At 32.5% G+C, this 25,387-nt stretch overlaps 1 protein-coding gene across 8 annotated transcripts in view; it reads right to left on the minus strand.

Annotated features, from left to right (window-relative positions):
* Positions 1 to 1,715: 1,715 nt before the first annotated feature.
* The window catches only part of STXBP5 (syntaxin binding protein 5), a 175,276-nt gene continuing 151,604 nt past the window's right edge, over positions 1,716 to 25,387 (minus strand). For all 8 annotated transcript variants that reach the window (XM_046006921.1, XM_046006923.1, XM_046006919.1 and 5 more), the window contains 3 exons: positions 17,364 to 17,475; positions 9,443 to 9,663; positions 1,716 to 7,465 (listed from right to left, as the gene is read on the minus strand). In XM_046006921.1, coding sequence (XP_045862877.1) covers positions 7,424 to 7,465; positions 9,443 to 9,663; positions 17,364 to 17,475 — 375 coding nt within the window. In that variant the 3' untranslated portion in view covers positions 1,716 to 7,423. The remainder of the gene's footprint in view (positions 7,466 to 9,442; positions 9,664 to 17,363; positions 17,476 to 25,387) is intronic.

Here is a 25,387-nt window from a genome sequence, read left to right on the forward strand (position 1 = left end):
TATTTACAAATTCACCCAGTATTTAGAAGGGAACCCTCTGAGAATTACAGAACTCCCTGCCACCTTAAAGTGGCAAAATGTGTTTGGTTAAAATAAACACTAAAAAGAGATTTGGGGTGATAGGCATCATCAGAGATAGAGGGACAGAAATGAACTGGATGAGGCAGGAAGGGAGGGAGGAAGGGAGAGGGAGAGAAGACTCAGAGATGAACGTCATCAGGGAGAGATGCACAAAGGGGTCTTTGTTTGGGAACAAACACACACATACACACATTTTGAAATCATAAAGCTGTTGATTGCCCCTCAGAATATCTGTTAAGCAGAGCTTTAGGTCTTCTGTGGATGACAGAAAATTGCAACAGACAAGAAAAATGAAGAACCCGAGTTTGGTATTTCTCTCCTTTGCTAGTTAACAACATATTCTGTGTTATTGGAAACTTTGTTTTTATTAATGAAATGTGTATCTTACTATTATGTTGGTTTAAAAAGAAGTTCTTAAAGACTATGTTGCTTTGTTTTATAAGTAGTTAAGAGTTATATAATATTACCAAAAATGAGGGTTAGAATATTTCTGTGTTTTGAGTGAACACAGAGTACTGATTTTATGCAGATAAAGTATGAAAAGTAAAATGACTTGAGGTTTTTTCTTCTTTAAAAGATCACGTTTGTACTAAAACTAAAAAACGCACAATGATGTAGCGATGATCCTTAAAGTAATGAAAAATAATCAGACTCTTCCTATAAACTCCTGTGAAGACTTATGTTTCTATAAAAGAGTGGATGGCACTATACTATTCACACAGGACACACCAACTGAGGTTCTCTAAAAGACCACGAATAGAGACATGAAGACAATCTTTCTTTAGTTTTTAAAATTATCACTTTATGCCTAGATTTTCTGGAAAAACACTATTTTTTTATAATAAACTAGATCATTCTACTAAACACTCTGTATAACTTTATAATAGCTTAGAAATACATGTTTTTCTGTTCCATATCCAAGACTTTAATAACTCTCTGAATAAAAATTAATTATAATGAAAATCAGTCTTTTGCAATGTCTGGTTTTCCCTTGTTACAGGCTACTGTAAGCACCTGTTAAAGGCTCAGACAATAAGGTGAGACATGACTGCCACCATGTGGACAGTAAAATTATAGATTTCAAAACCAAATAAACCTTCAATTTAATAAGAGAATTACCATATTCTTTACTTGGAAATACAATGGAGACAGAAAGTACTATTTGGTCTTCTTTAAAAATCCATTAATATGATACTCATTCTTGGTACAAGTAGTTGGACACTACTATTAACTGGCAAAATGCCAGTTATGGAAATTATCTACATCTTGTTCAAAGTACTTTCCAGAGACCAGCAGCATCTATACTACCTGGGAGCTTATTAGAAATGAGGTCAGACCCCACCTCAAATACCCTGAATCCAAATCTGCCTTTGAACAAGATGCCCAGGGGATTCCATACATACTACAGGCCAAGAAGTGTTCATCTACTGTTAAGTTCCTACAATAGGGGGATCTCACCCCACCCAATGCAGGGGACATGACTTTCACCAAAAACCCACCTAGTTAAGAAAAAGTTTTTCTTACTTGATTTTATCTTTGCAAATGTAGAAATCTATTTTAACTATTATTTGCTTAGGTTAAACTAATGGGATTAATTCCACAATTCAGAGAAAAAATTAAAACAGATTTTCCAGAAAAAAGGGCTTGTTTAGTTTCAGGAGAGATTAGAGTATTTTATTTTGCCCAATCAGAGCCCTTCAGCATAAAGAGACATTCATATACATATATATGAACATTTTCCAGAAACATTATAATACATTTTTTAAAATACCAGCTTAACGGTATTTATTTACAAAAATATTTCATTACCTAATTTTAAACCTTTTGCTGTGATGACATTTGTAAAGTACAGGAATGCAAAATAACTACAAAGTTTAACACATTTTTAGTGTTTGCAATAGTGCTTTTGTTTTTGTTTAAAATGAAACAGTACACAGAGATTTTATTTTTATCATATTTAAAATACATATTCCAGCAATTACCTTTAAGATAGTTACTGGACTGAACAAAATTAAAAAAAAAAAAAAGTGCAGCAACTGAAAACTGTCTGCAGGTTTAAGGTAGATACAAGCTAGAGCGCTATACCAAGCATGCTTGCCCCTGACGTGGACAATGTTAGGAAAACTTATCCTTGCTCTTTTTAATATTGTTTTGGTGATGCATTTACAATGAACCAATAGTATAACTAGAAAGAAATGTTTTTCTGGTTCTAACTATCATGTTAAGCAGAGGTCACATCTAAAGTATCACAGTACCATTTATTTACAAAAAAAATTTAAAAAATTTAAAATATGATTTACTCTTTGCATTGCTTTCTATTGACATATTGAGTCTTTTTTTTGTAACTCTTCACCTTGTCTTCAATTGAAGCAAAGTTCGACCAACACAAAACACTTAGCAAAGTATATTTAAAAAATGAAACTCCAGTCAGAGGATTCCATTGCCATTAGCCTATGTCCATTTTAAATGCCTGAGCCAAACAATCTACAATAAATTAGAACTGACTTATTTACATCTCATACACTATAAAATTTTAAATTAAACTGTGAGCCTCATTCATTGCAAAGTACCGGCAAAACTGACATTCATGATTTTTCCGATGTAATAGTAGTGCAATATGCAATAAAAAGAGCAATTATATGTAGCTCTGGACTGCTGTACTCAATTTGTAAATGAATTGTGCCAAGTAATTTAAGATTGCATTAGTAACTGAAGAAAGCCATGTTATAACCCTGATAACTGGGAAGTTATTAAAACCGTTTAATTCAGCTGAGAAAGGTAAACTAAAGTTTTCCCTTTAATTTTTGTTGTTGTTACAACTATTTTCTGTCCACAGAACTTTGAAAACTTCTGTGGCAGTAATAAGATCATTAATATTCACGGGAAAAATAATCCCCATAGCACTTTACAAGAAATTGATCAGTGATGAAAAGTGTGATTAACAAAAGCTGTAAACAGTATCTTCACATTCATTTTCAAATGAAAAAAAATCATTTGTGGGCATAAATTTCAATCGAAGAGAACAAACACTCTAAAAAGGAAAAGAACAAAAGGAGGACACTTAAGATAGAGAAGTGCTCTTTTTCAAAGTAAATACAGATTAAAAAGTCTAGGAATAGCGATCAAGTATCAAACTGATAAGGAACAAATTCTATAAACTACAAAATAAAAACCTTCATTGACAAAAATACATAAACTCTGTTTTCATTTTTGGAAATTTATTTTTAAAAAAGGTAGAAGAAAATACCTGGAAAACTATTTTAAATATATATATTTCTTAAAACAATAGTTAAGGTAGGCGTCCGACAGCAAGCTGCAGCTAGTGAGAAAAATCTTGCAATTCCTGTTGTGGGCATTTTTCCCAAAATAAAATTAATATTTGAAAATGCTCAATAGAGGGTTTCTTTTAAACCACATTAATGATTATCTTTCCTGTCAATGCGTGAAGAATTTTGAATAATGTATGATTCTCTAGAATTAATTGTATCTCGATATGAGATACCAATATTTCTTATTATAAGCGTAAAACATAACTTTTGTATGGATAATATACATACTTTATAAGTACTTTGACTTAAACTTAACAAGTTCACCATATTTAAAATTAAAGAGTACATTTATAAAAATTTCATTTTAAAATTAAAAGTATATCCTCTAGCAGTATGTATAAATATAACATGTTACTGTATGATCTTAAAACAAATCTGAAAGTGTTGCAATAATTTAAGACCTAGAACACTGAAACATACAGCAAATAATTTTACTATTTTTTTCCTTGAAAACTATATAAAGCCCTATTAAAGGTTTTAAGACTATGATCAGGTTAATTGTTAAAGGTGCAGCTAGCAGCATATTCATGATTTTGGTATGTTTTATACATATGTATCATTTGATTTTAACTGAGAAATGTGGATTAAATGATAATAAAAAGTTTTCATTACCTAAAAAAGTGCAGAAAAAATTCAAGTTTAAAGTTCAGTGCTCTTTATTTTGCAAAAACAAATAAACAAAATCCCCGAAGTTAAAATGTAAAATAAATCTTTGCCACAAAAAAATTTACCTTTGGATATAGCTTTTCTAATGTCATTGAAAAAATGTCTTCAGCAAAAGATATATGGAATCTGGAACTCAGGGTAAAACTTTGTACTCTGTGGGGGTCTCCCATCTTCCTTTCCTCAGCTGTCTTCCCTTCACCCCTTGTAACCTAAAAATGTGTAACACTTTCAGACTTGTTTAAAATACTCACATATCTACATGAAAGAACTTCAGAGAAACCTACAATTAAGGTCTAAGCAAAAGAAATGCTTCTTTCTTTACTATAATGTACTGTACTTAAATTGTAATATACTACACATAACATAGACAAATAGCAGCATTTTTTCCACATCCATAAAGAAAAGCAAATTAAGAAGTCAATCATAGCTCAGTGATATCTATAACCATTTTTGAAAACACTTTTTAAACAGAAATGCAAACCCAGGAGATTAAGATGATGCGAAACTTCAAATGGATGTAATATACAGAATTTGTCAGAGTACTAAGATTTCAAATAACTTTCTAAGCAAACACATATGAATTTAAGTTTGAAGAGTGAACTGGATATGTGGTACATACACGGAAACAACTTCCTATTGACAAGCTGCTAATTAACAAATACTTTAATGATTTTAGAGCCAAGGACAAATGCAACAAAGAATAATGTCCTTAAATGAGGATATGGAGGAAGCACACACAAATCTTTCATCTTTCTAATATTTTCTATTTTTGACTTTTTTTTTTTTTTTTTTTTGGTTTGTTTTCCTGAAATCCTGGCTTGCTGGTGACTTACTTTTTGCACTTAAAAAGAAAAAAATAAGAGATGTTATCTCTCAAATTACAATAAATTCCCTGGGTTAGTTATTACTGCAGACTGTCTCTTATCTACAGACTGAATCAAGTATAACTTGGAGAAGCTATTTCCTACTCTCAAAAATACTTCAAGCTTTCTAGTTCTAAGTGAGTTTCTGGGTTTGCTGTAAATAATCTGCAGATTAATTTAAAAACAAAATAAAATAACTCAAAATATTGATTTGACATTTTCTTATAAAATCCATCTCAGATAAATGTATCTACTTCTCTATTTGAAAATAATTACAAGATTCGTTCATTTTATATACAACAGGAAAATGACCATAGAAATAAAGCTGATGTACAATTAACACAAAATAACAGAGCAAATTAAATAATTGGAGCTAATATGCCCTTCCACCTAATGAGGAATCCACCAGTATATTATTTTACTTAATGCTTCTCAACTTCAAATCCATAACTGTTAATTTTATTGATGACATTCTCAAAACTGTACCTTAAAAAAGGGCCTAATACTTTCTGTGACAGATCATGGAACAACGGATTTTTAGATAACATAGGATACAAAATACGCCATCTGTAAACTTTTGACTTTTCACCATATCGCTGACATTAACTAAACAGAAACAAGTTATCCATAGGTATTTTCTACAAATTCAAAACGTTTTGAAAATGATTACTTTTAAAATATTTATTTTGGCTCAATCAATTATCTCTATCACATATATTTAGTCCCTCCCTAATGATATTCAAAGTAAATTTTAATGTAAACTTTTGTATCCCATAGTGCACATTATAAAATGTAAACATAAAAGCTTTATTAATGAAAAGAATAAAGAGGAAAAGATGCATAACAGAGTGTGTGAAATTAAGGTGTTCTACACATACCTTAAATGATCATATGGAATAGAAAAAGCAACCATCAAGTTTGTTATCAATTTGTGCTCTGTTTATCTCTTAATGAAAAAAGAAAATGTTTTAAACAATTTTTTATAGAAGAAAATATTTAAATTTCATTAAGAGTAAGTATAATGCTTCTATTTTGCTCTTCCTTTGTTGCTTTAAGAACCACCAATAATCACCGCAGGTGAGCCTGTGTTATGATATCACTTACTTCCAGGTCTACCAAGTCATCTCTTCCCTGTCTGCAATGCTGTCCTAGGAACGGATCATTTATTGTTCACTGACAGTCTCGCTTGCATTATACTCCAATACAGAAATAATTTAGTTACCAAAAATGCACATATTTTCCTTTCCTTTTGGCTTTTTAAAACCTCGAAAGGACATGTACAGATTTATAGTATATTTCTACAGAAAATATTTTGTAGGTCATCAGACTAGACTCTTATATAGATAATTATTGACAACAGATGCTTGTTAATTTTCCATGCGACAGCATGTGCACTAAGATTTAATTGGCTCATCACCTGAGTGTACTGGAACTGTTAGCAAATAAAGGGTATTTTAAAAAGGGAGCTGAGCATTTTACTGAAATAATGAAACATTTTTTTTTAGCAATTTTAATTAAATAATGCAAAGGTACATTTGGTTAAACATTTTATAAAAATTCAAGCAAAATTAAAAACTTAGCCAATTTCAACATTTCTACAAACTTAACCAGTAACTATTTTGGTCAAATCCACCTTTAGCTGAATTAATGAGAATGAGGACAAGGGACATTGAAGTATTCTCCTCACCACAATGGAGGTTTTTCTCACTTTCCACACTGTATAGCCACTACATGGAAACTCCCAGAATGATGAGCAGTTCAGTCATGCTCTACACTTTTCTTTTCAATGAAAAGTGATGTATCACCTTGTTTTGCTTTTGACAAAATATGGACTAAACACAAGTATACAATAACAAGAATCCAAGAGTAGCCCATACACAAGTCAACTATGTGTATGTTTTTATTATTTAAAGCCCACCATTCAGCTTATCTGTCTAAAGATATGGTAACAAACAGTTTGTTTCTTTTTCACTAATGATACTGATGACCATTCAGTTTAAGGGAGGGAAAGTCCAAGACAGCTGTTTATAATTCAGTCAATGACACAAACATAACTACTTCAGCTTCAGGACTTCTGACTTACTGTCTCTCCCTCAAAGAGGTCAAACACTGATGGCAGCTACAACAGCACAAAATCTTTTGGCATATGAAAGTTTAATACAGGAATGATCCAGGAATAGTCCCTGTCAGGTCTCCTCCACATTCCCCTTTGTTTCTTCATTTGTAACATGTGACCTGCTTAGTTCTCAAACTGTCAACTCATAGCTGGCACATACCACCTACTCCACTTTGAGTGTGTGTGGACACTCCTCAGGTAAAGCCACATGACTGAGGTAAAACAGTGCATGATTGTGCTAGGAAAGAATGGTATCCAGTGACGAACATCCCTTTAATGTTAACTTTCCTAAAGTGAAATCAATAAAATAAAAAAGGAAAATTCTTTTTCCTTCTGGCTGAAGTTGGTCTTAGTTGGATTTCTGGTTGTTAGAACTGGTACCACTTCTTATCTTTGTATTTCAACATCATCTAAAGGGGAGAAAACACAGAAAGTGTTTTAAAAATGGCAAACATTTATGTTGTAAATGATTTCTATATTTTCCAAAACATTCTATCATCCTGAAACATTCTTTTTTTTTTTTTAATATTTTATTTATTTGACAGAGAGAAATCACAACTAGACAGAGAGGCAGGTAGAGAGTGAGGAGGAAGCAGGCTCCATGCGGAGCAGAGAGCCCGATACGGGGCTTGATCTCAGGACCCTGGGATCATGACCTGAGCCGAAGGCGGAGGCTTTAACCCACTGAGCCACCCAGGTGCCCCTCATTCTGAAACATTCTATAGTGTTACTATATTGCTTACTTCATATCAATTTACACTGAAAGCAAGAAGAACTATTCCATTTAGAGAAAAGACCATAACTATTTAAGAACTGTAGCCTAGAAGGTCCTCTTATTTTTTAGAAATGTGACATAATTAAACGTCATCTCAGTATATTCTTTGGTGACCTAAACTAATACCTTACAAATAAGGTAACCTTCGGTTCTCTGATTTGAACGAAAAATAATGGTTAAAAAGCCTGGTGAATGAAAGGTTGACATCAGTACTCTTGCTGCCATCCAAAACTTACTGAGCACTTACTCTGAGATAGGCATTGTATAGCACACCTTCCTTACATGAATTCATTTGGTCCTCACAACTCTATGGTTAGAGATTATTATTCTCCTCATCTTACAAATAAAGAGAATAAGGCTTATATGGGATACCAAAGGTAACACAATGGTGAAACTGGGATTTGAGCCCACACTGTCTGATTTAAGAATCCATGGATTTAACCACCTCAATATATTATCTTTACAGACTCTCAAATATGGCTCACAAATATCTTTTGGTAGAAGGGAAAAGCTATCAGTCTGAGTTTGAGCTCTTTGCTAAATACTTAGAGTGTGTATATTCTGAAATTGAATCTGAAATGTTAAATGCATCAGAGATCACAGTCAGATGCAGGGTTATGCCAACAAAATTCTTGACCAAGGCCACTAGCTTATATCTGAGGTGTGTATTAGCTTAGTACAAGGACTCACAAGGGATCTCCAAATCTCTTTGAAGCCCTGGACAAATCTCTTTCAGGTCAAGTGATCTCTTTCATGCATTCCAGTGTCAGCATTCTTGAGCAAAGGAAATGATGACTTTTGATTGAAAAATTTAGAGAGCTATTATTGATAGATTGGGTACTCAAATGTAAAAATAACCTTAATATGGTCCCTTCAGATAACAAGCTAAAAATATCCTCAAGGACTAGGCTAGGAACTAAGTGTGTGAAGTAACCCAGTGTAAGGCATCACAGAGTGGCAGACCTCTGTGTCAAAATGAAGATCTATATTCTACATAACGGCCTTTAAGGTCATTTTCTAAGGTGTTACTATGCTGGCGAACAAAGTATACTTGTAAGGCCAGCTAGGGATCCCTTTTTTACAGCATTCATTTCTATGGTCCCATGATTTCCAAAGTCATCAGAATAAATTTGTTGCAAAAATGCATCTCATTCACCCTCAGTGTGAACTAGTCTACAGATAGATTTAGTATTGTTTATTTAAATTAAAATGTTTGAAAAAAAAAAAAATTAAAATGTTTGTCAATTTTAGTTATATAGATCAACCTAAACAATGGAGAGGCAAACTATTTCCTTTTTTAGGAGTTAGTAGTAAAATCGAAGGCCTTTGCATTCCCTAAAAACAGCTGCAAAATCACTGACTTTGTTTACAAAAAGCCTGAAGGAGAGCAGCTTCCTTCATAATTCATAAACTTCAGTAAGAGACCAAAGGCTACTGATACATATTCTTGTCATAGCTCCCTCTGGTGGCAAAAATCAGGAATTTGCAATTGTACAGAGGATAAATGAAAGTCCTTGTATAGAAATATAATAGCTATTAAAAAAAAAACCCAACAATTTTCATACTTGCTTTACGAGGTTATTTTGTTTAAATATTTGTTTGATAAACATACCTCATGTGCATGTTTAGAAAACGAATCTGCACTGGACAACATAGCTGCAGTTCTTTCTTCCAGGTCACCAAGTTTCTGCCCTCTTTCATCTAGTGCCAACCTGGCTCGTGCTAATTCACCAACGACTCCAGATGCTGCTCCTTTCACACCTTCAATGCCGCCAGGACCAGGGATATGCTGTGCAAGACTCCTTGAGGCCTTTCCTGAGGATGATTCTCCAACTGAACGGATTTAATAAGTGAAAGAGAAATTCAAATGAAAATTTTAATATAAAAATCCTACTGTATAACATTAAAACATAAATTTTAGGTGCATAACAATGTAACTGAAATATATATTTCACTTCATAACGTTTTTATAGGATTTTAATAACTTTTAGATAGTTTTTTAAACATGCAAAACTAGAATGTATACTAATTTTCTACTCTGTATTAGTTTATGTAATAAAATTTGTGTAAAAAAGGGACTAGTAATAATTTGTCACAATGAATGATGGGCATAATGACATCAGTTTACATAACTGTAAAAATTACTATTAGGTCTGGAAAAATTTAAAGATAAATTAAATGTACAGATTTGATTTAGTTTATTTATTCCATGCTTTCTCATACTTTAAATACTAAGCTTAAGTTTAGAAGAAAAATGAAGAATTTATTCATTATTCTATTTCAGTATCCATATGCTACATCCCCTTCTTTCCATTTATCTTGTCATTTACAAATAGACCAATTTTTTTTCCTTCAAAAGATCTCAGAAATTCACTCCTTCCTTTCCCTACATAATCCAGACCTTGATTACCTAATACCTACATTACTGCAAGTCTTACATTGTGTTAAAGAATGAGGTCAGATTTTTCCTCTTCCCTCAGCATACATTTTTCTTTAGAAACATAATTCACATATCATAAATTTGTCCCTGAACACTTCAGCATCTTTTAGTTTATTCAGAAAGTTGTGCAACCATCATCACTAATTCCTGAGCATTTTCTTCAAAACCAAAAAGAAGAACAGAAACCCTATACTAATTATTAACAGTCACGTCCCATCCCCCCCCAGTCCTTGTCAATCAATAATCTGCTCTGTTTTTATTAGTTCTATTCTGAACATTTCATATAAATGGATTCATACAATATGTGGTCTTTGCGTCTGGCTTCTTTCACTTAATGTTGCCAAGGTTCAACCATGTTGTAGCATGCATCAGCGCTTCATTCTTCCTGATCACTGAATAATAGTCCATTGTATGGAGATAAGACATTCTGTTTATCAGTTCATCAGCTGGTGGACATATGAGTTGTTTCTACTTTCTGGCTGTTATGAATAATGCTGCTATGAATATTTGTACAAGTTTTTGTGTGAATATGTGTTTTCAGTTCTCTTGGGTATATACCTGGGAGTGGAATTGTTGAGTTCCGTGATAACTTTATGTTTATTTTTTTGAGGAACCACCAGTTTTCCAAAGAGGGTCTGTTATTTTTACATTTCCACCAGCAATGAAGGAGTTCCAATTTCTCTACATTCTGGCTAACATCTTTCTAATTATAGCCATTCTAGTGTGAAGTGATATTTGATTTGTGCTTCCCTAATGAGAAATGATGTTGTACATCCTTTTATATGTTTATTGGCCATTTGTATATTTTGTCTGGAATACTGTCTATTCAAACCTTTGCCATTTAAAAACTGGGCTATTTGTCTTTTTATTGTTAAGTTGTAAGAATTCTTCATGTGTTTTGAATATTGGACTTTTATCAGATTTCAGATATATCAGATATAAGATTTATAATATTTTAGCACAATCTGTGGTTTGTCTTTTCACTTTCTTGAGAGTGTTTTTAATTTTAATGAAATTCAATTTATCTATGTTTTTTCTTTGGTTGCTTATGACTTCAGTGTCATACCTAAAAAATCACTGCCTGATTTCGGGTCACAGAGATTTATATCTATGTTTTCTTCTATGGCTTTTACAGTTTTAGCTCTTACATTAAGGTCTTTGATCCATTTTGAGTTAATTTTTGTGAATGGTGGGAGGGCAGGAATCAACATTCTTTTGCATGTGGATATCCAGTTGTCCCAACTCCATCTGTTGAAAAGACCATCCTTTTACCTTTGAATTTTCTCATCATCCTTGTAGAAATTCAATTAACCATATATGTATGGACTTATTTCTGGATTCTCAGTTCTATTTCATTGGTCTGTGCACCTCTCCTTATGCCAATACTGCACTATCTTGATAATTATAGTTTTGCAGTAACTTCAGAAATTGAAAGATGTTGAGTTCTCTGTCATTTATCTTCTTTAAAAATTTTTTTGTGTATGTGTGGCTATTTTGGATTCTTTCCATTTCCATAAAAATGTTAGGAGCATTCTTTCTTCAAAAAAAAAGAGCTGGTATTTTGACAGAGATTGTGTTGAATGCATAGATCAACTTGGGGACCATGGCCATCTCCCGCTATTTAATCTTCCAACCCATGAACATAGGATATCAATCCATTTCTCTATGACTTAATATCTTTAAAATGATGTTTTGAAGTTTTTAGTGCATTTTACACTTCTTTTGTTAAATTATTCCCAAGTATTTTATCTTTTTGATGCTATTATAAATGGAACTGTTTCCTTAATTTAATATTTGATTTGTTCATTGCTAGTACATAGAAGAAATAAAATTGATTATTTAATTGATTTTGTATCCTGCAATCTTGCTGAACTTGTTACTTGCTTTTGTTGTTTTTTTGGTTTTTTTTTTTTGCTTTTTTTTTTTGGCGTGGCTTCCTTAAGATTCTCTCTTTGCAAGATTATGTCATCTGCAAATACAGATTTTTCTTCTTCCATTCCAATCTGGATGCCCTTCAGTTCCTTTTCTTGCCTAATTGTCTTAGTTAAAACTTCTAATAGGAGGCTAAATAGAAGAGGTAAGACCTTTTGAATTTCCATCTGAAGGTTACCATCAGTTTAAAATTTTAGAGGGAAGGTGATTTTGAAAAGGTCTTCATTTAGTGTGTATCTGTGAATGCAGAAATCAGTTTTGGGAGAATTGTTGCCTTTTACTGAATCTTCTACAGCACGAACATGGTATATTTCTTTTACTTGGGTCTTTAACTTCTGTCAACAAAGTTATATAATTATCTGTTTTCCCCACAGAGTCCTAAACATCTGTTAAGATTTATTTCTAAGTATTTGACTTCTTTTGTTTGTTTTGATATGATTGTGGTAGACAGAATAATGTCCCCCACTCCTCTAAAAGATGACCTTACTCTAATTTCTGGAGCCTGTGATTATGTTACCTCACACAGGAAAAAAATGCTGCAGATATGATTAAGTTAAGGAGCTGGAGATAGACCATCCAGGTAAACCCATTGTAATCACAAGCAAAGAGCTCTTTCCAGCTATGGGGAGAGAGAGATATGGCTTCAGAAAAATTGATTCAACAAGTTGCTGGCTTTGATACTTTAAGTAGGGCAGTTACATTCTCTTATCTTTCTTCATTCCTGATAGTGTTTACTTATGCCTTCCTTTTTTCTTTTTTTTTTTCTTTTGCTCAGTTTCACCAGAGATTTATCAATTTTATTAAGTTTTTAAAGAATCAACTTTTTGGTTTTGTTGATTTTTTTTCAAGTTTGTATTTGTTTACTAAGTCATTACTATCTTATTACCTTCTATTTTCTTTGGTTTATTTTGCAGTGTTTTCTACCTTTTTTTTTTTTTAATTAATTAATTTTTTTCAGCGTAACAGTATTCATTGTTTTTGCACAACACTCAGTGCTCCATGCAATACGTGCCCTCCGTATTATGCACCACCTGGTTCCCCCAACCTCCCACCCCCGCCCCTTCAAAACCCTCAGGTTTTCTTTCAGAGTCCATAGTCTCTTATGGTTCGCCTCCCCTTCCAATTTCCCTCAACTTCCTTCTTCTCTCCATCTCCCAATGTCCTCCATGTCATTTGTTATGCTCCACAAATAAGTGAAACCATATGATACTTGACTCTCTCTGCTTGACTTATTTCACTCAGCATAATCACTTCCAGTCCCGTCCATGTTGCTACAAAAGTTGGGTATTCATCCTTTCTTTTTTTTTTTTTTTACCTTTTAGAGATGGATGTTCAGTTCACTCATTTTCATGTTTTCTTTTCGATTAATATTATATATATATTTAAGGCTATAAATGTCACTATTTTAGATGCATACCAATGGTTATCAGTTCTTTGACACATGGGTTATTCAAAAAAGTTTATTTCTTAACTTTTGAATATGGGGATTTAAAATTAGTTTTCTTATTAATTACAAGCATAACTGCATTGTGATTAGATCACAAATGCTTAATTGATTTTAATCCTTTGAAATTTTGTTTTTTAAAAATCACTTAATATATGGTTAACTTAAACCCCAACTTTTTAAAATGTCAAGTTTCAAATATATAGGAAAGTAAAAGAACTATGTCATAAACATCCATACACTCATTATCTAATTTTGGTAATAGATACATTTTTTTGCTATGTGAGTGTCTTCAGGTAAAATTTTTAAATAAAATATTCAAAATTCATTACAGACATGACATTTTACTCCAAAATAATTCAATATACATCTATAATTTCCCTACAAATATATATATATTTAAAGATTTTATTTATTTGACAGAGATCACAAGTAGGCAGAGAGGCAGGCAGAGAGAGAGGAGGAAGCAGGCTCTCTACTGAGCAGAGAGCTCAATGTGGGGCTCCATCCCAGGACCTTGAGATCATGACCTGAGCCAAAGGCAGAGGCTTTGACCCACTGAGCCACCCAGGCGTCCCTCTACAAATATATTTTATGAACATGCTGTGTATGTTTCATTAGGTTTAAGTTCATTAATTGTGTTGTTCATGTCTTCTATATCTTTTACTAGAAGACTTATTGTTGTCTGCTTTTATATCTCAATCAAGGGGCATATTAGCAGTTCCCTGCTATGATTGGGAAATGGTCTCTTCTAGTAGTCATGTCATTTTTCTTTATGTATTTTGAAGTGAAAATATAAGGTGTATTCAATAAAGCCTTAATGTTTACATTTTTATATTAATACAGCAAAACCAGCTGAATCCTCATTTGTGCTCCTGTTTTTCTTTTATAATTTTTATATTTGTATTAAATATGTCTGCTGTAAACAATGTATATTTCTTTCTTCTTAAGGTCAGTTGGATAACCTTTGCCTTTTAAATGGGACATAATTACTATGATTATTTATACTTAAGTCTACAATCCTTTATGTGCTTTCTATTTATCTCACCTGTTTTGTGTTCTTTCTCTCCACCTTTCTTGCCTTATTTTGGAAGGATTGTGATTTTCCTGTTATTCACCTGGAAGTTATGTACTAGGTTGTAGGGGTCACCTTAGAAATTTTCACATGCATCCTTATTAATGCTGCTAGATATTTTTAAAAAGACTCTCAAAGAATGTATGATCTCAGTTCACTTTAAATTCATTACCCTTTGTGACTCCCTTGATTTTATGTGTTTTGGGTCACCGTTTATTTATATGTGTATACACATATTATAAGATTTTGTTTAGAGTCCATAAAGATTATATTTAGGCATGCACCTGCTACTTTCTTTCTAGAACATTGTTTCTTACAGCTCTGACATTCCATGGAGGATTATTTTCCTTCTATGTGAAGTATAGCTTTTAGAGTTCCCTTTAGTGTGGTGGCAAGTTGTTTAAAAGTCTCATTCCTGAAGTATATTTTCTATCTTTGACTGTTGAGAAGTCAGTCTATTGCTTGTTAAAAAATACCTCATTTTCCTCTAGTCACCTTGAAGATTTTTTTTTCGTCTTTGATATACTCTATTTTTATGTAACATATCTAGCTTTGAATTTTTAAGATTTATTTATTTGAGAGAGAAAAAGAGAGAGAGATAGTTGAGGGGGCAGAGAGAGAGAGAGAAAGAGAATCCCAAGCAGATTCCATGCTGAGCCCAAAGCAGGGTTCAATTCCATGACTATGGTATCGTGACCTGAGCCAAAACCAAAAGTCAGACACTTAACCGACTAAGCCACCCAGCCACCCCTCTAGCTGTGAATTAAAAAACATATATATACTCTTGGAATTCATTAGGACTCCCTCAATATGTGAATTAGTATCTTCTATCAATTCTGAAAAATTTCCAGTCATGTATGTTTACATATTGATGCTTCTTTCATGCTTTCCTATTTCTTTCTTGAGAAGTCTAACATATGTTAGATCTCACTGCAACTTCTATTTCTTTTATCTTCTTTGTATTTTACAACTTTTTTGTTTCTCTGTACTACATTCTAGATGGTCTATTTTGACTATCTTCAAGCTATATAATTTTCTCTTCAGTTGTGTCTCATTTGTGGTTAAATTTATCCACCCAGATTTTAATTTTGCTTTTTTAATCTTTCAGTTCCAGAACTTCATTTTAGTTTCTTACTTATTTGTTGGTATTGATTTTTAGCGTTTTTAGTTATCTGACAAAATGTTCAGACATGGTGAATGTGAACATACAATATGCATAACTATTTTACAGTTTATGTCTGATAATTCTAATATTTGAAGTACTCTAATTTGCTTCTGCCTTTTTTGTTTCATTGTTCATGGTGTTGATTACTAGTGTTCATGGTTAACTTTGATGACATAGTTAAAAAATTATTTCTGCAAATAATTTGAGGACTTGGAATATGTTATCTTCCTTTAGTGCACATTTTCATTTGCTTCTGCCAGGAGCTAGGGACTTGAACAGTCTGTAAAAATACTTAACTAAGGCTGAAAGCTTTCTGTGACATTCAGATAATTTAAAGCTGAGCTCAGTCTGTGTGTGTGAGAGCTGACTGATTTCTAGTTCACCTTTACTCATAAGCTGTGGCCTTTGGGGTCCTTGCAAAGAAGAGAAGTTGTTTAATAAGATCCCTATGCTTGCTCCTTGTAGGAGCCCATCTTGCTAGTATGAACACGGTTTAGTATCTCAGCCTCCCACTTCAGATTAGCAAAGTATTCCAGGGTCAAAGTGGCCTCAGTCCACCAGACTCAGCACTCTGGGTTCTCATCCTTCCCCATGTCCTTACTATACTGTTAGCGCTTTGATGTTTTTAAAAACTAAAGAAAAAATAAAAATAAAAAAATTAATTTTGTGTAACTTTATCAATTATCTTTGGTGAGAATGTTATTCCAAATTATCAGTCCCCCTTAACTTAAACAACAGTCTTCATTTTTAAAAATGAATTAAAACTGACTGATCCTTAGTACCAAAATGATTGATCAATAATCTGGGTAAATTTTGAAAATTAAATTGCATTACACTACTACTTACTGATAATCTTACAGTTTTTCTAATTAGTCAATCAAACACAAAAGGAAAATTCTATCGTATTTTAGAAAAACAAAGAGAATAAAAAGAAAAAAAATTAAGGACATAACAGCTCCTATTTGAAAGAAGTGTCAAACAATCATTGACTTATTGTTAGTTCATTTAAGGACCAATTTCTACTCTGTGCCAATTATGGGAAACGCAGTAAATGAGCAAGACTTTGCTATTTTAAATAACCTTCTAGTGCAATGATAATAGTTCTGGAAGTATTGTAAAATGAATGTTTAGGTTAAAAACTTTTTCAAAGTTAAGGTCATCAATTAAAGTAAATTGTAGAATTGAAATAATAAGGATCACATTTAAGGAAAATAAAATACTTTGTAAGCTATTCATTTAAAGTTGTGAATACTCCTTTTTAACCACCTGAAGCTATTCTCCTCTTGGTTCCCTGAGTAAAATATTCCCCCGATTTGGGTTAGAATGACACAAAAACCTTTTATATATTTTTGCTAAAAACATGGATTGTGACAAAGAGGAAAAAGGTGAACATAATTTATACATATAAGAAGAATTTAAATGCTTTGAATGTTTCAGATTTACAGATACAGTATCCGAATTAAATAAATCAACTTACACAGTTCTTCTCTATCAAGAGATTGTGCACCACCTCCAAATAAGCCTTTAAAGAATCCCCTGTTTGGTGCTTCAGGTGTTTCTAGAGGAGTGAAGAGTTCACCCAACATTTCCTTTAAAATCAAAACAAATTGTAATTGGTAAAGTTACAGGGAAACTAAACTATAATTCACAAAACTATCACTGTAAACTCTAATTTAAGCTTGTAACATTACCTGTTGATGTCACAGACAATGAGCCCATTTCAAATGACTAGATCCAGCACCTACTGACTTAGTGAAACAGTTAAGACTAAATTGACTAACTTGCTGCTTGTTATTTTGGCTAGATTATTTTCCTTACATTTTAAGCAAAAATTATATTCTTGCTTAATCTCAAGAAGATTCCAATCAGTATGACAAAATTTTCCCATAATTCCTAACATCAAAAATTGATAACTGGATTAAAACTTAGGTCCTCCTACAATAGAAAGAAGAAAAGCTACTAGTAAGTTGAAAACTTTAGTGTAATGATGGTGATATACAGTTCTGGAATTATCACTTTCAGCTGAGTCAGAAAACTAGTAATTTAGAAAGACACATCAACTTCTTTTTTTGTAAACATAGCCTAGGAAGAGAATTATGCCAACATACATCTGGGATTCCAGAAATTCAGAGGGAGATAGGAAGGATTCTTTCTCTATTGTCTGAAATTACCATTCTTTAGAGCACAGAAGTGGTAAAACTAACTCAGGAGACAATAAAGGTTGCTGACATGTTATTGACTTTGTAAATTATACTAGAGAGGGAAGAGGAGTTTCTTTAAGAGAAGAATGGTAGCAACATTATTTATAAGGCAGTTCTGGGAAGCTTTAGAATCAAAGTAAAAGTATAGTGTGGCTTTGGGATTGCATTTCTGCCCACTTAAGAGTAGTAGCTATGATACAAAAGACAAGTACATTATTGGTTCTGTATAGGAGTTCTGCTGTATCTGGTTTTACATTATTATAGTTGAAGATGAAGCATGTATTTTTTAGTTTCTTCCTTAGGGCTGGGCTAAGAAAATTAATTAAGGATGTTCAAGGATTTTACTTTAAAGTATATTCATATTAATGTTGTTTCTCCAACCAGATTATAAGTGGGAAAACATAATTGTTAATATAATATAAACAAGAGCTTCATTTATAATGAAGTGAATTGAAGCCTGTACATTTTTTTTCCTCTGAAATTCTACAAAGTGGAACAAAACTAGAATGAAAAATCTCCTGAAAGTGTAAGAAGATTGTTTAGACCCTCCCCTTGCATTTCAGAAATATACAGGAAAGGTGCACACAAAAGGGACTATTGTTTCTACAAAAGACTTTAATTAAAAGGAAAAGATGGTACTGATTAAGTAAGCGTGGTTATTTAGATATGTCAAATATCAATTTAGCATGAGATTATTTTTACATATATTTTAACAGCCTAAAAGTTTACAAGTAGGTTAGTATCAGTGAGATAGAAAATACAGGGAAGTCTAGCAGGCAAAGGAGACGTGTTCAAAAAATATAGTCGCCAAAGGCCCTTGTTGATATTTGCTTCTGATTTTTCATCTTTGTTTTGGAAAATTTTGTCCAGTTTATTTATTTGTTCTTTTTCATTACTGAAGTATAGTTGACACACAATCTTACATTAATTTTGGGTGTATAACATAATGATTCAAAAATTCTATATATTACTCAGTATTCATCACAATAAATGTAACTTCTGTCACAATAAAAAAAAAATCTCCTGAAGTCAATAAGTCAAACTTGTTAAAACTTACTAATTAATATACTGATAACTACTATTTAATTCAAATTTATATTACATTATACAACAAAGGTGATTTTAGGCAAATTCCCAATCATTTTTATACTGTACTACAAAAGATTCCAATTTAAACTGTATTTATTAAATTGATAAGACAAAAATGACAAACAGCTATCATCTGAGTGTCTTTTATGCTAAATCAAAAGAGTAATATGACATGTAACAAGTAAGTGATAGTATGTAGATATGCATTTAAACATTTATTCTAGAATTATAGCTCTTAATTTATTTGGTATTTAATGAGCTTAAATTTTACAAATTCAAAGAATATAAAAAATTACATTTATAAATGAAGAGTCATTTATCTAGTGTAGGAATTACTGGAATGAGAATGAACTTTGGAAACACATGGACTTGGGTCTGATTCGCATCTCTGCCTTTTATTCACAGAGGCATTTTAGGCAAATCAGTTTCTCAAAGAACTGGTTTCCTCAGCTTCAAAAAGAAGAGATAATAATACCTACTCCTGGAATGTTCCAAGGATTAAAGATAATGAACATATAAAGTGACAAGAGTAGACACCCAATGATACAAACACTGAAAGAGAAAAACTCCTTTCACACAAAAGATGAAACAAATTAGGAAATGTGGAAATCATTTATCAGTAGATTAATAATATGAATAGATCACCTTTAAACGAAGTTTAAAAGTGGGGGTTTCTTATAGTCTGGAGTCTCAGTATTAAAATTTGGGGAGAAACACTGATTTTAAAAAAGCGTATGTTACAACAACATTAAATAGTATCTATAGTTTTTTTTGGCTTGTATTTAAATAAGGATCTTACCTATGATTAAATTTACTATTTAGAAGGATTAATTTTAATGATGAATAATGCTAGCAAAATCTAAAATAGACTTGTATTTTCTATGATATATTTCTATATCTAATAATAGTAAACTGTATGTCTGAAATAGTATCTGGAACTTTTAAACTAACCTAAAATATGAATATACAAAAACAAATCTGATGTTGAACTCTTGGGTTTCATTTTTCATGTGTGTTAATAAGTTTACGGGGTAAAATGTAGGACTGATTTCATGGGTCAATGAATATGCTTTATCACTAAACTCTTATTAATACATCAACCAATCAGATTTTAATAATTTTGATTAAGAAAAATCCTATGTTATAAAAATACCAAGTCTAAATGAATATCTTCCAAGATAAGCACAGCAATAAACTTCAATATTGAATGTATAACATTTAAGAGAGGCTAAATAGTTGAACTGTCAAAAATTTGTTCAGTGAGTATTTGGGAGTTTGTTTATAAATTACAGTATTAAGGTGCTTAGGACAGTAACAAATTATTTAAACTGAAATAATTCATATGTTCCACCTCTAATTTAAAATTATGTTTTTTTTATTTAAATTCAAAAATAAAAACAAATTGTCAGTTTGAAAAGATAACTTGTACATTTTGCTCATGTTTTTACTCAAGATATGGTTAGAATAATGCTGTAGAAATAAATTTGTTATTTCAATCAATAAACATATAGTTTGGACTAACTGCTTCTCCATGACAATAAAAAGTTCTGGAGTCATGAACTTTTAAAAACAGCTTTATTAAGGTAACGGACATACGACAAACTGCACATACTTAAAGTATAAAATTTTAACATACACCTGTGAAATCATTGCCATCATCAAGATAATGAACATAGCCATCACTCATGCTTCCTTGTGCTTGCATGGGAAAACCTTCTCTTGTTCTTTCTCGAACCCCCATCACCAAGTAAACGCTGATTTGCTTTCTCTCAACCTTGGTTAATTTATATTTTCTTTAGTTTTATTTAAGTGGAATCATACAATTTTGTAAACTTTTTTTTGGCTTGGCTTATTTCACTCAGTATAATTACTGAGATTCATCCATGATATTGAATGTTATCAACTTTTCATTCCTTTCTATTGATGAGTTTTATTCTACTGTATGGATATAATATTGTTATTTGATCATTCACTCATCTGTTAATGGACATGTAGGTAGTTTCCAGGTTTTTGGCTAATATAAATAAAACAATTATGAATATCAATTTCCTTCTCTCTTGAGTTAAAAAACTAGGAATAGAATGGGTAGGTCTTCGGTTTATGAATGTTTAACTTTTAAAGAAACTGCTGAACTGTTTTCCAAAGTGGTTGTACTGTTTTTGTTTGTTTATAGTCCCAGTAGTGTATTGGGGTTCTAGACCCTTTATATCCTTGTGAGAACTTGACATAGTATTCTTCTTCTTCCTTTTAAAATTTATTTGAGAGAGAATGTGAGCACAAGTGCAAGCAGGAGGAGCAGAGGGTGAGGGAGAAGAAGTAGACCCCTCTGAGCATGGAACCGAACACCAGGCTTGAACTCACGACCCTGACATCAAGACCTGAGCTGAGACAAAGAGTTGGATGCTTAAATGACTGAACCACCAAGTTGCCCTAGTGTTCTTTTTTAATTTTAGCCTTTCTAGTTAAGTATTTATGGTATCTCATTATGGTTTTAACTTACAGTTCTGTAAAGCCTAATAATGCTGAACAAAATCTTTTCATGGTGAAGGAGCTGTTCAAATATTTGCCCATGCTTTTATTGGGTTACCTTGTTTGACTTTTAAGAGCTTTTACATATTCTGGATATAAGTCCCTTATAGATAGATACATGTTTTGCCAAGGTTTTCTTCTAAACTGTGGCTTATATTTTTATTTCTTAAATCTTTGAAGAGCGTAAGTTTTAAATTTTGTTGAAGTTGTCAATTTGTTCTTTTATGGATGATGAGTTTGGTGTTGTAGCTGAGAAATCTTTACCAAACCCAAGTTAACAAAGATCTTCTCTTAAGTTCCCTCTAAAAGTTTTATAGTTTTAGGATTTACATGTAGGTCTATGATACATGTTGAGTCAATGGCTATATATACTGTGAAGTATGGATCAAAGCTCATTTTTTGTATTTTAATATCCAATTTTTCCAGCATAATTTGTTGGGAAGGCAATCGTTTCTCAATTGCATTGTCTTCATCAAAAGTCAGTTGTTCATATATGTGTGGGAGTATTTCTGAACTCTATACTCTGTTCTATTGATCTAGTTATCTAATTTGATGTCAATGCCTATTCTTTTGGTCACTATACATTATAGTAATTCTTAAAATCAGGTGGTATAACTTTATTCTTTTTCAGAGTTGTCCTTCTTATTCTAGGTCCCATGCATTTCCACATGAATTTTAGAATAAATTTTCCCCAAAAAATTTCCACTGAGATTTTGTGAGGTTGCCTCAAATCTATAGATCAATTTTGGGAGAACTGGTATCTTAATAATGAATTTTCTGACCCATGAACAAGGTACATATTTCAATTTATTCAGGTTATTAAAAATTTCTTTCAGTGTTTTTGTGATTTCCAATGTAGAAGTCTTTCACATTTCTGTCACTTATTCAAAGTAGATCATATTTTTGTTGCTATTATAAATGGTGTTTTTATTTATTTAAAAGATTTTATTTATTTATTTGAGAGAGTGAGCAGCACAAGGGGGGGGGGAGGGGGAAGGGGCAAAAGACTCACTGTTGAGCAGCGATACCTACCTTCCCCTATGTGGGACTCAATCCCAGGACCCTAAGATCAAGACCTGGACTGAAGGCAGACACTTAACTCACTGAGCCACCCAGGGGCTTCTAGGTGGTGTTTTTTAAGTCTCAATTTCCAAATGCCCACTGCTCGCATAGAATTTTTTTTCTGCATATTGATCTCATATCTCGCATTACTGTCCAACTGTTATTACTTCTAGTAGCTTTCTGAATAGATTTCCTAGATGGATGAACATGTCATCTGTGAATAACAACTGGTTTACCTTTTCCTTTCCAGTTGAGATATTTTTATTTTTCTTTCGTTTTCTTGCCAGAATGCACTGGGTAGAACCTTAAATACAACACTGAACAAAATACAACACTGAACAGAAGTGTTGAGAGTAAACATCACTTTCTAGCTCCTGATTTTAAGGAAAAATTATTCAATAACTAATCACTAAGTATTGGGTATAGATATTCCCTAGATGTCTTTTAAGCTCCCTTTTATTTCTTCTTTGCTGAGATTTTTTTTTTTTTTTCCAAATTCGGAAAGGGTGTTCTATTTTGTCAACTGCTTTCTATTAGTTAACTAATATGGTGACTTACAGTGATTGACTTACGCATTCCTGGGGTATATGCCATGATAATTAATCATGACTAGAATTATCCTTCTGATACACTGTTAGATTCAATTTGCCAAAACTTTCTTCCTAATTTTAACATCTATATTAGTGATGTATATTGGTCTGTGTATAATTTTTTTAATGTCTTTGTCTATTTTTTATATCACGTTAATTGTAACTTCTAGAATGAATTGGGAAGGAGTTCCCCACTTCAATTTTTGAGTTTTGTGTAAAACTGGTATTTCTTCCTTAAAACGTTGATAGAATTCACCAGTGAAGCCATCTGGGCTTGGCATTTTCTTCTCAGTTAGATACAGTACTCTTAAGATTATCTTTTTTTTCTTTAGTGAACTTTGGTAATTTGTGTCTCTCCAGGAATTTGTCCATTTTCATCTAAGTTTTTGAGTTTATTGGCATGAAGTTTTTCATAATATTTTCTTACTGTCCATTTCAGTATTTGTTGAATCTGTAGTAATGCTACTTCTCTCATTCTTGATTTTGATAATTCGTAACTTCTCTCTTCATAATCAGATTGGCTTGAGATCAATTTTATTTGTTTCAGAGATCAAACTTTTATTGATGTTTTTCTATTGTTTCCTTGTCTTCTATTTCTGTTCACTGTTTCTGCTTGGATATTTATTATTGTCTTTCTTCTGCTTACTTTGGGTTTCACTTGCTTTTCTTTTTCAGTTTTTTATGGTAGAAGCTGAGGTCACTGATTGGATAAGAACTTCTCTTCTAATACAAGTGGTTTATTGCTATGAATTTGTCATGTTTAAACACTCAGGTTTTTTTTTCTATTTTTATGCTTTTAAAATACCTAATCTTTTCATCTGCAATGTCTAATCTGTTGTTAATCCCATCTAGTATATTTTTCATCTCAAGCACGGGAGGTTTTCATTTCTAGAAGTTTGATTTTGGTTTTTTGTATCTTCCGTGTCTCCACTTAACTTTTTGAATGTATGGAAGACATTTATAATAACTGTTTTGATGTTCTTCTGTACTAATTGTTAATATTTCTGTCAGTTCTGGTTTGGTTTCTTAAAGATTAATTATTCTTCTCATTATGGGTCATATTTTCCTGACAATCTGACTGGATGCCAGATCTTCCGATTTTTACCTTGTTGAGTACTAGATATTTCTCATCTTGCTAAGTTGTCTTAAGCTTCATTCTAGGACAACAGGAAACATTTTGATCCTTTTGGGTCTCACTTTCATAATTTGTTAGGCAGGTCAGAAGCAGCACTTCTTTTAGGGCTAATTATTCCCCAACTAATGAGCCCAGACCCTTCTGCATACTCTACCCAATTAGTCACTGAATTAGGATGAATAATGGCCATTTAAATATCAGGTTCTAGGGGCACCCAGGTGGCTCAGTCATTTAAGAGTCTGCCTTTGGCTCAGGTCATGATCCCAGGGGCCTGGGACTGAGCTCCACATCAGACTCTTTGTGCTCAGCTTCTCCCATTCCCTTTGCCCCTCTGCCCTCCCACCCAACTCATGCTCTCTCTCTCTTGCACTCTCTCTCAAATAAATAAAGTCTTAAAAAAAAAATCAGGTTCTAATCCCCGAAACCTATAAATGTTATACCTTGAAAAACAAAAAGGGGAGACAATGTCTTGCAAATGTGATTAAGTATTCTGCCATGGAGAAATTATCCTGATTATCTAGATGGGTCCTAAATCCAATTACAAGTCTTTTTATAAGAGGGAGATCTGACACAGCCACAAGAGGAGGAAACAAGGAGACCATAAGGGTGAGATTGGAGTAACACAACCACAAGTCCAGGAATGTTGGCACCTAAAAGGGGCAAGGTCTTCTCTAGAGCCCCTGAAGGGAGCATGATTCTGCCAACAACTTGCTGTTGGCTCAGTGAAACTTACTTCAGATTTCTGACTTTCTGAAGTGTGAGAGAATAAATTTATGTTGTTTTTGGTCACCAAGTTTGTGGTGATTTGCTATAGCAGCTTCAGGAAACTAACACACTCATCAATTATACATTTTTTAGCGTGGCTGTTGGGAGCCGGAACTGTGCCTGGCCCTGG

This window comes from Meles meles, chromosome 5 (assembly GCF_922984935.1).
Source record: "Meles meles chromosome 5, mMelMel3.1 paternal haplotype, whole genome shotgun sequence".
Classification (NCBI taxonomy): Eukaryota; Metazoa; Chordata; class Mammalia; order Carnivora; family Mustelidae; genus Meles; species Meles meles.